This window comes from Hylaeus anthracinus, unplaced genomic scaffold (assembly GCF_026225885.1).
Source record: "Hylaeus anthracinus isolate JK02 unplaced genomic scaffold, UHH_iyHylAnth1.0_haploid 0, whole genome shotgun sequence".
NCBI classification, from domain to species: domain Eukaryota; kingdom Metazoa; phylum Arthropoda; class Insecta; order Hymenoptera; family Colletidae; genus Hylaeus; species Hylaeus anthracinus.
In genome coordinates this window covers 21,709,068-21,723,638 of record NW_026533254.1, presented here as the reverse complement: position 1 = coordinate 21,723,638, position 14,571 = coordinate 21,709,068, and the positions used below count along the sequence as shown (strand labels likewise).

Sequence of the window (14,571 nt, the reverse complement as noted above, 5' to 3'; positions counted from 1 at the left end):
TTAGTCCTCCTATCTTGAACTCTTGTAGCGAAGTTTTCGAGGCTTTTTATTATCTCATATCAAAGCCATTGGCACTATCACTACACTATGAATTTTGTTTGTTCAGCTTTATGGGTCAGGGTGGAAGGACGAGAAAGAGTAAGAGTTCTCTTGGACAGGACACCTGAAGAGAGGATTCCCTGAGCCGATTCTGCCGTGAGCTCCGGCACTGTGTCCAGCCTAGAATACAGAAATAAATATAGTAAGATGATGAATGCCTTAAATACCTCGAAAACAATACAAGTAAATGTTGGAGGACAGGATTTTGGAGACTTACAATAAAATGGCGGTCACCGAAGTCGGACATATACACACGTGGATGGGATATCACTTTCAGTTTCACAATTTTTCTGTTTATTTCTCGATAAGTTCATCCATCTTAGATACATGGAAACGTTCGACGTACACGCAGCACTTTATAAAAGTTCGTCGATGATGGTCGAAAAGTTATTCAAACGTACGATTCGTAAAAGCAGAGATCTAGACGAACTAACGCCGTAAAAATAAGTTTCGCCGCGTAGACGCGAAACTGGCGAGTTTAAAAGCAAACGTTCTCGTAAACAATAACACCGGCGTATATAAATAGCCGGGCTAATAACCGGCAGGGGTTGGTAAGAAGCTACGATCAAACTCCCATAAAGGAAATTTCTTGGTGCGACTCGCTGCACTTTTCTGCAGTCTTAAGTTATTGATGAAACCAAGTTTCATCGCCCGATGCCGTCCCCCTGCTGCTCGATTGGCTTGTATTCAACTTCGAGAAGGAATAATCAGAACTGCGAAAGGAACACCTGCCGTTTGCAGACCTGACCCCAACGAGGGTTATTATTGTTTATGTTTCTAGCTGAGAAGTCTGAGCTTTCTTAAACCTCGAGCGATAGGAAGCCGCCATTGTGGTCTACAGCTATTACATCTAACCTCGAACATTACGTGTACTATAATATCTTCAATTCGATAATAAACTTTGGAAACCAATGAACGATATAGTGTATAGTTTAATATTAGGTTAACTATGTGTGTAACAAATATAGCATCCTACCAGTCGAGGCTTGCATTAGTGTTCTTCGATAAGTACATTTCTTGCAGATGAATTATAAAATGGATGAATAAGTACATGATTTCACAATGATTTTGAAAAGACACGATCACACATGGACACCACTACTGCCACGTTTTCACGAACCTGTCGCAGCTTAGTACGCTCAGATCTATTCGACGAGATTCCATATAAATTAGAACATACAGATTCTTAAAAATTCCACTCACTCGTATCGATCAGAAGACTGATCTACTTTATGAAATGTTAGTTGAAAAATCAACTACCCTGATTTATGATTGTACCGCATTAAGATCCTTTTTCGTTGCACCTCCATTCATGCACCACTCCGGTGCCATGTAACTAGCAGGTTACTATCTCAATCCCGTATACGCTCAACAATGATAAACTTATGTATATATGTATATATTCGAATATCTTTTGATAAATTACTCGCAGAAACTGTGTAAAAATTGGAAGAAGTAATGCATTGTCTTCGCGATACAAGAGGCTCAGATGTTTGATGGTACGAGTCTACAAGCCTAAAAAATCCCATTTCCTCGGATCCACAATTTATTACCTAAGCAAGCGACTGCTACGCTCGAAACCCAATACAGTAGACCGATACCTCTCGTCATCTGCGACTCCCGTACGAACATCCGTTGACTCTCCTTAACTTGAACACACAGGACACGTATAAAAGTCAGAAGATATAACACGTAGTCTTCGTATAACTATATCGACCGCACTCGCAGTAGACGTATCTATGTAACGCCTTTCGCGTCGAAACTTGGCAAGAATACATGAACGATCATCGGTATTCGGAGCGACGACAGCGGAAACAGATGTCGCACGAACGGTAAAAGAGTCGCGTGCGGGCGCCAGATAACGCTTTGATTGTATTCTCAGTACGATACTTACAACTAGGTGTACGAACTTTGGTTAGACACAATAACGGCATCAAAAATACATTAGATATAGTCGAGAACCACCGAACCCTAGCGGATCGGTGTTTCCCTAAGTCATAGCCATTGTATCACAATCTTTGGCAAACGAAGAAGGACTGATATATATGTGTGTGTGTATGTATATATATACTGAACACCTTGTGCGTACAACATTAACAGGTAAATCGCATTATCGCGTAGAACGAAAGGCAACACGTATGCGTCGAGAATAGTCCTGTACCAAGGGAAGCAGTAATGGAAGACGACCGTATGTGCGTGGATGCGTGAAACATCGCGAATCGGTTTCAGAGTACAATGACGCACGAATCTGTGATTTACGAGACAGGTGTCTGTCAGTTTCGGTTACAAACGAGACCAGTATGCATTTTTATACGGGTAGAACGCTGGTTATCCATGGACAACGCCCACAATCGTCGAAACCGAAACTCTAAGGTCTCTAACCGACATTAGACAAGATTCTAACGCTCTTGACCAAATGAAATACACCTAAGTGTAGCTAAGAGGTATATTTAAAGATATGAAATTAGTTTCAGGATGTTCACCTATTCAGGATAATCAACATTGCACACCGTAAGTGTAGAAGTAACATACAAATAAGTTCAAACGGTAAGAGATTCAAGTATAACATTTGTCCCAGTCCTGATGTTAGCTGAATAAAACGGTAGCTTCATCTTTCGTTTGAATTTCGGGCGAGACGACTTATTCGGCTACTTGTAGGGACAATGTCAGCAGTAGCAGGAAGTGCTCGGAGGCGGAGTGTCGCGTTCGTGGCATCGCAGGACTCGCTGATGAGGCAGCACCGTCTTGTCCACGGTGGCGTCCATTCTACGCATCACTCGATCCAGAAGTATTTCCACGGCGCGCGTTACGTTCTGTCCAGTGGCTGCGCTCGTCTCCAAGTAGACCAAGCTGGGGAATACAAGCTATTGAAATCCTTGAGCATCTCCTCTTCGCCCACTCTTCTGTCCTCTCTTTGGGAAAGCGTTCCTTATCATAGTGTTCCTCAAACTTTTGAAATATATTATGCTCAGTTTTAAGGGAATGTACAATTTTGTTTTTGGTTGGAAGTATAAAGGTCAAGTATAATGCAAAATAATTTCATACTTTCCACAAAACATAATTTGAAAAACGCTGCTCAAAACTCAAGTCATTTTTGATGCTCTGGATCACCGCGTTCTTGGATCTTTGATAAGGCTAGAAGTTAGGATGATATCAATTGATCTGCCAAGGTCACTATTGTGAATTGTACTTGACTTTAAGCGAGTAATTGATTCTGTCTAGACCGTAGCCAAAGTTGGAACACTTCCCCCCACAAGGACAATCTTCAAGAATTATGGCTACCCTGTTATTTACCCGTGTTTCTCCGCTAATTCTCGGGCCTTGTCTTCGCTAACAACCCGTTTGTCTTCTAGATCGGACTTGTTTCCACAGAGAATTATGTCCGGATCTTCGCAATATGCGTGAGTCTACACGTACACAGATACGAATCACAATCAAACCCATTATCTTGTGACGATTTTTTTCACACTCATTTGATCGAACGACGGTTCAAGTTCATAAGTACAAATATATATTTTGTTTGTCGCGTTCAAAGCAAATACTACAACATACACAGTCTAAACAAACATAAGCTATGCTTGTTTAGACTACATATGTTATAATATTTGTTAAATAATATCGACAATCTTTTACACAGTAAATATAAATAAAAGTTTGTATTTATTTGTTCTCTCAAATGGAAAGTATCAAATCCTACGATGCAATAGTCGTAATGGGTAATACAATACAATAAAATTATTACATTTGAAAATACAAGAATTCAACACATATATATACATATCACCATGATTTATTCAAAGTTTTAGATATTACAAAAATGCACTGTCACACACATTTAAAGTAGGTTAAACAAAATACTGTTTATTCAATGGAAATGTACAGTTGTAAAACATTTTTTGTTATCTGTAAATAGATTCTGAAATGCAAATAAAATAAAGTGTACATGATAATTACACACCTGTTTGAAACTCTTGCATACCTAAACCCAAAGTTTCTATGCTACAATTCTAATCTATATCATGCAACATGCATAAGTATGTGAGTCATAATAATATGAACATAGTTAATATCCAACTGGGACTTTTAACTCAAATCATCGTTCGATAAGACTACTCCTTGATCTCCCAAAACATACACAACAATAATGTTAATAAATGATTAGTACCCTAAGTTGTTCCAGCCAATTTCGTACTTCGAGGAACGATTGTTCATTGCACAGATCAAAAATTAGAAGGAATCCCATGGAATCCCGGTAAAAGGCTGTTGTTAAACTTCTGAACCTATATATCAGTAGCAGTAAAGCACTTGTATGAATGAGTCACGATTAGCTCTATCTTTATTTATTTTAGGAGAGGTACTAGTGATAAAAGCATTCAAGGATGCGGAATAATCTGCATGTTAAATCACCCACTACCATAATGTGATACCAACTAGTAGTTTTTCATTTCGTACTAACTAGAAATGTTAAATGGTTGTAATCAATGACAAAATTGTTATAAAGGATATTACTTCTATAATATAAGATTCCCCAAGACTAATTATAAAGACTGTTACCGCTCTTGGCCAGCTGTGTCCCACAGCTGCATGTGAATACGTTGAGTCCTACCATTTGCCGTCTGGTATATCTGTAATAATTAATAATCCTAGCTTGTAAGTAACAGCACATGTGCTTGAAGTCATTTTCATGTATACATTACATACGTTTCTACATTAGTAATTAGCAAAATTCTCATATATATAAATATTACAAAGAACAAAATAAATGTTTATCAGAATAGCGATCCAATCAAATAAACCTTGCGAATAAATTGTTGTACTCTGTTCAGTTCAGATACACATTTATACACATACGGACACTTTATTAAATTCATACAACGTACACCCAAGCAAACAACAAAGGTTGCATGAAGCAAGCCTACATTCTATATTTATAATATGCAAGATATGCGCTTATCTAATCTACAAATAGTTTAAAGGAAACTTTATTTAAATAGTTGTGCATAGATCAAGAACTACTTTAAAGCTACAGGTTCCAGTGCTTGTTATAGGTCAATTTGTATATCCACATATTCACTGGAAACTTTTTCATCATAGAAATGTATTACGCTATTACACAATTAACAGAACTAAATTGAAATTTCCAATCAAGATAAATGAATATAATAACTTACCACACGTTTTTCCTTAAAATCGATGCCAACTGTCGACATGAAACGAGAGTCGAATGTGCCATCGGTATATTGATACAGAAAACTCGTCTTGCCGACTCCCGAGTTTCCAAGGGCCAAGAATTTAATTAAATAATCGTATTCCATTTTCGTGAACCAGGAATTCAAACTGTACACAATTTATACCGTGTTTCTAGAATAGAACGTGAACACTTTTACCCAAAATTTCAACGATTCTTTCTAACATGGTTCAAAACATGCCTACTTTTGCAAGCACTTTTGACACGCGATAAGCTTTAATTGTTTGACAACGAGACTCGAAACATGTGCTTCATTAGACACCTGTTGCCTACGTGTACGATTATCAACAGATTCGCGGGTTTCGAAGCAAAATATACGGTACGTAGCACTGTTTCTCGTTATTAAGCACAATTTACAATAGAAACAAAGGAAGGACGTGTAAAAATCAACAACTCCCTCTAAATTCACGAACCGTACTGAACCTCGTTACGGTGACGTGCGACAGGTGTGTGTACTGCAGCGCCACGTACCGACACTGATGTAATTACAATACTGCCAAACTAACGAAGAAATGCCAAGAATATTCGAAAGAAATTCAATTTTTGGAGGCAAATTGTGACGAAGCAATCGTACATTGCAGATGACAGTTACTTTATGTTACGATATTGGATGTTCCTTGCTGTCGTGGATCTTGCTGCCTCGTTTGCGTGAATGTTGTTCGACAGAGAATATTAAGACATCAGAAAATATTGTAAGTACATTTTTACATATAAAAAATGGTTATTGAAGCTTGTGGGTATTAAACGCATGTCATTTTTAACCAAAGCCCGATATAAAGTAACTTATTCTATAAGTTAGAGATGTGTCTAAAAATGTAACGTTTTGTCAAAATATATGGGATTATTTTTAAATTATGGCGGGATAAGAAATTCAAACAAACGAAGGTATAAATAAAGAGTTTTGAAAATATGTTATTTGGCTTTGATATCATTAAAGAAATCTAAAAATATCAAAAGTTCAAACAATTACAAGAGTACTTATTGTTCACAAGTTTATTTATACATATAAATAGTTGTACAATTTGAAAAAATATTTTATAGTATTTTTGGTACAAATTTATATCTATCTTTGGAATATTCGTCTGGAATCATTATTATTGCGAAAGGTACCTTTCTTTGCAAGATGTTATTTGTGTTTTAAACATAAAATATAAATCAGGAAAATAAAAACTGATGGAAATGCTAGTAACTGTTGGTAACTGTCAATCGTCACATTCGTAGAGACAAGAAACTACGTTATTTTTTACTTAGAAACTAAGTATGACTACTTAATTATTAATACTAGGTATTTGTTAACGCATTTATGATTTGTGAAACGTTGCATTCCTTTTCTAACATAAATAAATCGTCGCAACTATCACATAACCTTTCGTATTTGATGATAGATCTAGAATCTGTCTTTTTTAAGAAGTTTACTGGTTTACCTTGAATGCATTACAATAAAGGTAATTGTGCCCTCGAATCATGAAATGTAAACAGCGTCTCCAATAGTAATGATTCCATTTTGTTTGGTTTCCTTGGTTAAATAGATACCGAATCTTAATTTTCCATGGAATCGTTCAGCAAGTGTGCGTAATGGTTCTACTGTTTTTAAGCCTGTGGTTTGATCTATGCATATCATCTGACACCTAGTGCATGGTCCAGTTACCTAAATAGGACAATTTTTTAATTGGAAAAACCACATAATTCTTGTTTTATTTCGTTTAAATACATACCATAAAACTGTTTTGACCTATGCGAATGTGTTTCCATTTCATTTCTTCGAAAGCTTCACAGCTGTTTAATATGATATTTCCTCTAAATCTATGTATAATTGTATCCTTTTGAACTTTTGTGTTGGATATTTTCTCGCTAAGCCACTGTACACTTGCTTTATTTATTAGCAGATACTGAGCTTGACTAGAGAATGATAACTCAGGTTTATTGCTGTCTATAAAAGAAAAATACAATTAGGTAATGAAATTAAATCTCTATCTATTTCTATACCTTTCTTCTTAACTTCATAGTTGCTTTGTTGTATAAGTTTCAAGTTTGGTAGACCTAGAGCTAAACTTAGCCATTCTGAAGTATCTGTTCCACAATCTGTACCTTCTACTTTATGTCCACAAACTTTGCTTTGACATATTGTTCCCTCTGTGTCATGTACATTGTTATTGCCTAAAGGGACATTTATTGTAGGCATTCCTAAAACAGTTCATAATTATTTAATTAGTTAATACGTAACAGTATTTGTGGTAAATAGGTATCATACCTGGATATTGTAATTGCATAATTCCTTTGTCCTTAAATATAACTGGTTTCAATAAACAGAGATTGGTATGTTGTTTTTGTGTTAAACAAGTACCAGAAGCAGTAATGATCATCCATTCTCTGTCATATTGCAAACCTTTGGAACTTAAACTCCAGGAATTTGTTATCTCATAAGCAGCACATGATTTTATTGGATATATGTATAATTTTTCTAAAATGCATTTTCTTTGAGTTTCATTATCATCATTTGTCAGCTTGAAGAATTGGTTTTCATTGATAAAATGACTCATTGACTCTTTCATGCTGTATAATTTAGTTGTAATACTATAAGTATTGTCATTTGTTAATTTATTTGCACTTTCTGTGATTATATTATGTTGATAATATTTTCTATGTAATGTCGTTTTGTAATCTGGCCACCAGTCAGGAATTTGATTTGTTTGTGGTCCATCTACAAAACACTTATTGATCATAACCAGTAAAGTCTGAACATCTTTAATTGTAGACATATATCCAAATGAAACTCTTACAGCCCCCGTTGGTCTAGCATTTATTAAATCTGTATCACCTCCACAAACATATCCTGCATCATAGTTCTGAAGAATTTCTTTGTTTGATAATGCTAAATGTCTTTGGCACGCACCAGGATTACAAAAACAACCAGTTCTAAGATGTATCTTAAATAAAGCTGCCATATGTAAGACTTCCATGTACCCTATATATTCACCATTAGAACGCATGAGATTAAATGCAACAATACCACCTTGCAAATTATGATTATCATAATCTGTATCAGAGTATAATTTTACAACAGGTTTTCCATTACAGTGGTGAAGAGTTAACAAAGAATTATGTAGAAACTTGGCAAGCAAAAAAACATGCATTGAAATCTTTCCTATTGTTATAGATGACAGTATATCAAAACCAAATTTTAATGATATTATAGAAAGAAATGGTGCTGTACCATCTTCAAATCTGTAAAAGAAAAACTAATAACAAATTTAAACTCTTTAATCTTGTTTAATAAGGTTTTAAATTTGTGTACCTTTGATGCAAACTTTGGTGTTTCACATGAAACATTTCAGAGCTCAGAGAAACATCCACGGTGCCACCACCATAATAAACTTTATGCAGCACATCTGCACTAGAGTTCTTTACCAATAGGGCACCAATTCCGGTAGGATATCCAAACATTTTATAAAATGATAGACATACAAAGTCTGGTTTGTAGAGAGACAAGTCCAAGTCGTTCGTTGATACAAAAGCACTAGCATCCAATAAGACATACCATTTAGTGGATGTGTTAGAAATGGTATTAGAGAGCATTCCATTGTGCACACTTTCTATCCATTTTAGAGGATATTTTAGTCCCGAAAAATTACATTGAGCAGGATATACAAAAAGTGAGTTGCTGTTTTGTTTTGAAGAAGTCAAGGAATGTAAAGGAGAACAAAAAACTTTGAAAGCGTTATTGTGGCTCAAGCAAGTTATTTTTGCTCCCTTTTTTGCCACAATTTCTCGCATACCAAGGACTGATGTATGATTATCCTGTGTATAAACAAAATGTCCTGATTGGGATGAGTTTGTTCCATCTTTGGTAAATAGGAAGGTATCAGCTACTGTCTTCAAAGATGCAGTTGCACTTGATGTAAATATAACAGTATAATCATCAGAAGATGTGTGAAAGTGATTTAATATCCTGTAAGAGTGAGAATATGTTAATACATCCGTATATCAATAGTATACATGTACATGGTTCTCTTGATAGGTTTCTTACACGTGTCTCATACGGTCTATGATATTTCCAGTTTCATTGCTTGCAGTTCCAAAAGAGTGAGGATTACCATAGAGCGAATGATGCAAATCATTGGTAATGTTTTTTATTTGTTTATCTGAATACAAAGTAGCTCCTGCATGATCCAAGTAACATTCATCTGAAAGATAAAAGATAACTATAGCTTTATCTTTTTCATGCATTCACTAGACAGAGTATACTTTCAAATTTACAGAGCTAAAGAAGATATTATTCTTATGAATATTTTCTTTATTTTATTTTTCGTGGTACAAACCTTGACCAAAAGCACAAGAGAAATATTACATTGCTTACCTTTGATTCTTGTAAAATCATTTTCAATATTCTGTCTGGTCACTTCGTCGTATACCGGCGTATACGAAGCCGCTACATCTATGGTATCTGTCATGCTGATAAATCCAATACTAGTGGAGTAATGTGACTGGCGTGATACTTATTTCATCATAGTGCATCAGAGGAAATGTAGGTAGAATGGATATAACGACGTAACGTGATTACCTAATAGAAACCGTGATTACGGTTGTCGTTGCCTTGGTTTCTAAGTACTGTAGTGAAACTGCCAATTCATTTAATTACTCTTCTGCTAACGACACACATATGATACATATATTTAAGCCCTCACAAGCATATAAGATGCTTGCAACACCACACAATGTTTGACATATATATCGTCCGCTGGGCATAAGAAAACAAATGTATGTTAACACTTGGAGTTAGAAAATGGGTGTAAATAAGATATTCACAGTGTATATTATTCTTAATGATCGATGAAAAAATTGTGCAATTCGAAAAGATATAAAACAAGAAAAGATTTATATTATCAATTGATAACAGAATTTGTACACAATTGTACACATATGGTATTTTATCGGATTATGTAACGTGTACACATATAGAAATCACTGAAATGCATTCAGTGCACAGAACAGACTTGCGAGTGCATGCTGAAAATCATTAAAGTACATAACAGGGAGTAGATACATTTGCTAAGAAACGAAAAGTGAAAGGTGTTTTGTTGTTAAAATTTCGATACTTTTCGTTTATGACGAACATTTAAAGCATACTTTCTCATGTGACGAGGTGGCCGAGTGGTTAAGGCGTTGGACTGCTAATCCAATGTGCTCTGCACGCGTGGGTTCGAATCCCATCCTCGTCGGTTTCTATTTTGACATTTTTTTTTACTTTATTTCTACCAGTACCTTACATTAGTATAACTTATTGTCAAATTCATATAAACAACATTGTTTTTGTGACTTACATTTTAATCGCAGTATGCACGAAATATTGACACGTGACCCGCCGTTTATTTCATGTATTCATAAATGAACGGAAATTTGCGATTATTATCGATACATACATTTATAAACAAACGTCATACCGTAGCGTAATAATCTTATATAATTTTTTGTCTTAATAAACGCCATTTAAGAAATTGTCGTCAAAATGGCAAAGGAAAGGTTACAAGGAAAGGAACTGTGTTTACTCTACTGGAAGTGTGACCTTAATATTGTATAAAGAAAGGCTTGAAGGTGCCTGTTGGAAATATAGAACGATTTGGTTAAAAAAGAAATACAGAGTATATAAAATAATAATGCGAAACGGTTCTGGAATAGAAAGGCCTGCGATACCAAACACCTGGGGAAACGAAAATACATTACCCACACCAGCTCCTGATTTGACAGAAAATAGTTCAATCGTTTTTCAACCTGGTCTCACTTTTGGTAAGACTGAGTCAGAATTTCTAAATTTATTATTTTTGTTTAGTCCAAGAAACGTATTACAAGCACTCATGTAGACGCATGAATGATTCCAGATCCACTTCCATATTTTTTTTTTTCTCATTTTGTAGCAGTGTTATGTATCGTCTGTGACCTCCAATCGACCTTGGACTTAAATTATACCTAAACGTGTTTTAGTATCGTCGTAAAATAACGAAGGCACCTAGGTGTGTTCCTGACGAAAAAATCTGGATGACAGATAAAATTCTATTCGCTAAATTAACATTTTTTGCGCGTGTTTCAAATTTATCAACTGGTTTTGACATTATTAAGTGATTCAGTGCCAATAAAATGCAGACACAAGTTCCTTCACAATCCTGTCCCCAACAGAAGAATACCTCCTGATGACGAAGCGTCTCATCGAAAACAATTCATTGCCACCTCGCGTTAAGACTATACTGGAAGACCTCTACGTTAGATACAAGTCCATTCAAGGTTATGGTCCAGCGACTTGGGACACGCCTGACGATATCGTTGCAAAAATGGAAGCCCCTGGAGTAAGCTTGGTTACTACGTTCAGCTACTGGATTCTATGAATTTTCTACAAAAAATAAATATTTAGTAAATGAACTAGAAGAAAAACTGGAGAAAGTTTGAAGGTCTTCGCAGACGAAAAACGGAGACTTCGTTGTTGCAGAGGAATTCAAGGAAGGTCCTGATTGCAGACGAAGAAAAGCCATCGACGTCCAAGGAAGAAGAGGTTCTTTCGACAAATTCAGGAGAACTCGACAAAATGGAGCAAATAAAGAGTCGCAGAGCCGACTTCTCGTTGAGCGATGCAGGTCAAGATAGAACGCTGAAAATTCGCATTGGTCACTGGACATCGAAACAAAGGGAAGGATTTTCTGGGAGCAGTTCGGTTAGACAAAATACCGTGACTTTTGAGGGAAATCAATCTAATGGATACGTTGACCAAGGAACTGAAAAAAGACCGGACGGGCGACTGCGAAAAGTGAGCTACAATTGGGCATTCCATTTGCTCATTTGCGGACGGACCTGTTTGGACCAGGTGTATTGATTTTCTCGCCTCTGTTTCTAGATGCTGAAAAACATCAAGGCGGACAAACAAGTTGCTATAATAAAACAGTAGAAAGTCCCTCGGTTCTTTTTTTTTCTCTAGTTGCCTAGACGACACGAGCGATTCGACGTTACGTCATTGCGAATTGCTCGAGGGTTGCCAGGGTCACGCCTATCAATTTCTGTGAGTGCTGTCAACCGGTTACTTTTGTCTATTAACGTAACCAGATCACCGATACAACGACAGATGTTACGTGGAACCGGTGCACAACATATATGGCTTTATATGTCAGTGCCACAATTCGGAGAAAGTGCGTCCTTGACTGGTCTTACAATATCATGGCCCGGCTTTGGTGTATATGTATCACACGTTGCATAAACGAAGGGAAGGCCATGATACAAGACGAACAAAAAAAGCTTCACGTGACGTAGCAGCGTTCCCTTTTACAATGCCGTACGTCAATTCGAACAGAAGCTGACTTTACGCGAGTAGTTACGGAGTACACACGATTCAATTTTACAATAATAAAGTGTTGTCGGGCCAATTGTTCTTGGTCTACATTGTTACACAGGGAACATGATCGACAGATTAATTTGCCGGCTACAAAGGATGTTGATGAACTATGAAATATATTTACACACCTACATTTTGACAGCACTGTAGTTGGCGAAATAATTGCTGCGTCACTCTTGCGCTCAGTGTTGTACGTCCACTTAAAAAGGAATCGTAAATGGTTAATTTGATGCTCCCGTAACGAGTATGGGGGCATAATGGTAGTCGACGTGATTCATCAAGTATTCACGTAGTGCATTATCCTGCAGGAACAACGACGCGGAAAAGAAAGCGTCAATGTCAAATAATTTATGCTCGAGTATCGTAGTACCACTAACGTTACTATTAACGGCACGATCAGTTTACCATGAACTTACCTCTGACCATCCCATAAATGCTACATTCTAAGGTTACCACGAATTATGGTAAATACTGGAATTGTCACATATTAACTGGTGCACGAGACAATTCTACTCCTGGGAGATTAGGCCCCTGTATATCCCTGTATATGCGCCTCTATTTCATGCATCAAAAAGATAGGACAAGCAGGGAGCATTTTGAAAGATTTAATGAATAGGTTTTACCCTGCTTCCTGCGATACATATGTCATGTTTTCGTAAAGTAAATATTGAATCGACTTTTGAAAAATAAGAAACGTTCGAGTCGTGTCGACATTGGAGTAAACCTTTGTTACGTATACTTGCCGAACTGGCGATCTTATTTGCGTCGGGACCACGCCTGGAATGTGCCCATACCCCCTTTCTGGCTATCCTTCTCCGCCTTCACACTTTCAATCTTCCTTTCTTTAATGATTCCACCGAAAAAAGTGCCGCGGTACAGTTTCCCCCTCCCCTGGTCCGGTATGCCCAATCGCATCGGGAGCAGTGGCACCCAAAATTCGATTGATCCCCCTGCAACCTTAGCTGCATATAAATAGTGGCTCGGGTCTCCGATTTTGCCAGAGCCGAGCAACTCTTTCAAGCAATAGCAAAATGGCGTTCAAGGTAAGTACCCGTCATCATCGTTACATCCTCAGAGACACGAGTACTGAATCGAAACAAAAAGTCTTCTAAAAATCTTCAAATTTTGTTTATTACAAGTATTCAAAGAACTTTTGCTTGGCAGTCAAGTCTTGGCTTTTAAACAGAAGTTCACTATTTAAACTGTATCCACATTTTCTCGCAAGTGTTTATGACTTTTTGTTTCCTCTACTCGTGCAAATGAATTTATTTTCATTCCAGTATTACGAAGTTATTAAATGAACATAGATGAATTAACACAAATAAATTCCTTTGTAGTTCGTAACATTGGTAGCCTGCTTGGCTGTGGTCCGCGCAAGTGGACCAGCGGCGTACGACATCGCCACCGCGTCTGGTGACCTGGGTACCATCGGTTTCAGCCAGGAGTCCACGCAAAAGGGCTTCGCGGGCCAGAACGTCATCTCGGCTTACTCTAGGGGCGAGGACAGTGCACATTCCTCCGTCCGTGTGAGCAGCCACAGCATCAGCAACGACGCCGACGGCTTGTTCAACTACAACATCGCTCACGCACCTTTAATCGCCAAGACCTACGCTGCCCCTTACAGTTACGCCGCCTCAGCGCCTCTTCTGACCAAGAGTTTCGCTGCTCCAATCAGCTACGCTGCCCCAGCACCTCTTCTGGCCAAGAGCTACGCTACCCCTTATAGCTACGCCGCCTCAGCTCCTCTTCTGACGAAGAGCTACGCTGCTCCCTACAGCTACGCTGCTCCACTCAGCTACGCTTCCCCAGCACCACTCCTGGCCAAGTCCTACGCTGCCCCAGCACCGATCAG

At 37.5% G+C, this 14,571-nt stretch overlaps 3 protein-coding genes and 1 non-coding gene across 6 annotated transcripts in view; 2 read left to right on the top strand and 2 right to left on the bottom strand.

Moving 5' to 3' along the window:
- Positions 1-359: 359 nt before the first annotated feature.
- Positions 360-5,766, bottom strand: LOC128886688 (ras-related protein Rab-27A). The gene is made up of 5 exons (XM_054141793.1): positions 5,271-5,766; positions 4,654-4,724; positions 4,265-4,379; positions 3,394-3,506; positions 360-2,949 (listed from the first exon to the last, which is right to left on the bottom strand). Exons 1-5 carry the CDS (start codon positions 5,412-5,414, stop codon positions 2,766-2,768), a joined length of 627 nt encoding a protein of 208 aa, XP_053997768.1. The 5' UTR covers positions 5,415-5,766; the 3' UTR covers positions 360-2,765.
- A 148-nt stretch (positions 5,767-5,914) lies between these two features.
- The window catches only part of LOC128886570 (pupal cuticle protein G1A-like), a 9,223-nt gene continuing 566 nt past the window's right edge, over positions 5,915-14,571 (top strand). The window contains exons 1-3 of one of the 3 annotated variants that reach the window (XM_054141589.1): positions 11,958-12,140; positions 12,228-13,762; positions 14,057-14,571. The exon at positions 14,057-14,571 is cut by the window's right edge and continues 566 nt beyond it. In XM_054141589.1, the coding sequence (XP_053997564.1) occupies positions 13,751-13,762; positions 14,057-14,571 (527 nt within the window). In that variant the 5' untranslated portion in view covers positions 11,958-12,140; positions 12,228-13,750. Of the gene's footprint in view, positions 6,040-11,957; positions 13,763-14,056 lie in introns of those variants that run through there. The other 2 variants (XM_054141569.1, XM_054141579.1) reach the window with 2 other exon arrangements.
- Positions 6,332-9,880, bottom strand: LOC128886294 (molybdenum cofactor sulfurase 1). Its single transcript, XM_054141004.1, has 7 exons — positions 9,705-9,880; positions 9,375-9,531; positions 8,643-9,296; positions 7,599-8,572; positions 7,334-7,531; positions 7,063-7,277; positions 6,332-6,995 (listed from the first exon to the last, which is right to left on the bottom strand). The coding sequence occupies exons 1-7, from the start codon at positions 9,796-9,798 to the stop codon at positions 6,810-6,812; spliced, it is 2,478 nt and encodes an 825-aa protein (XP_053996979.1). The 5' UTR covers positions 9,799-9,880; the 3' UTR covers positions 6,332-6,809.
- On the top strand, positions 10,485-10,566 carry Trnas-gcu (transfer RNA serine (anticodon GCU)). The gene has a single exon. It is a non-coding gene; the product is annotated as a tRNA-Ser (tRNA).

Bases quoted from the DNA above. Each gene is read 5' to 3' on its own strand.
- LOC128886294 (XM_054141004.1), bottom strand. From the start codon at position 9,798: ATGACAGATACCATAGATGTAGCGGCTTCGTATACGCCGGTATACGAC. The intron at 8,573-8,642 runs GTACACAAATTT...TTTCTTTTACAG, and splicing joins CACCAAAGTTTGCATCAAAG to ATTTGAAGATGGTACAGCAC. The intron at 6,996-7,062 runs GTATGTATTTAA...TGTCCTATTTAG, and splicing joins TAGGTCAAAACAGTTTTATG to GTAACTGGACCATGCACTAG.
- LOC128886688 (XM_054141793.1), bottom strand. From the start codon at position 5,414: ATGGAATACGATTATTTAATTAAATTCTTGGCCCTTGGAAACTCGGGA. The intron at 4,380-4,653 runs GTAACAGTCTTT...ACTGATATATAG, and splicing joins GACACAGCTGGCCAAGAGCG to GTTCAGAAGTTTAACAACAG. The intron at 3,507-4,264 runs GTACTAATCATT...GTGTACGTGTAG, and splicing joins ATTGGCTGGAACAACTTAGG to ACTCACGCATATTGCGAAGA.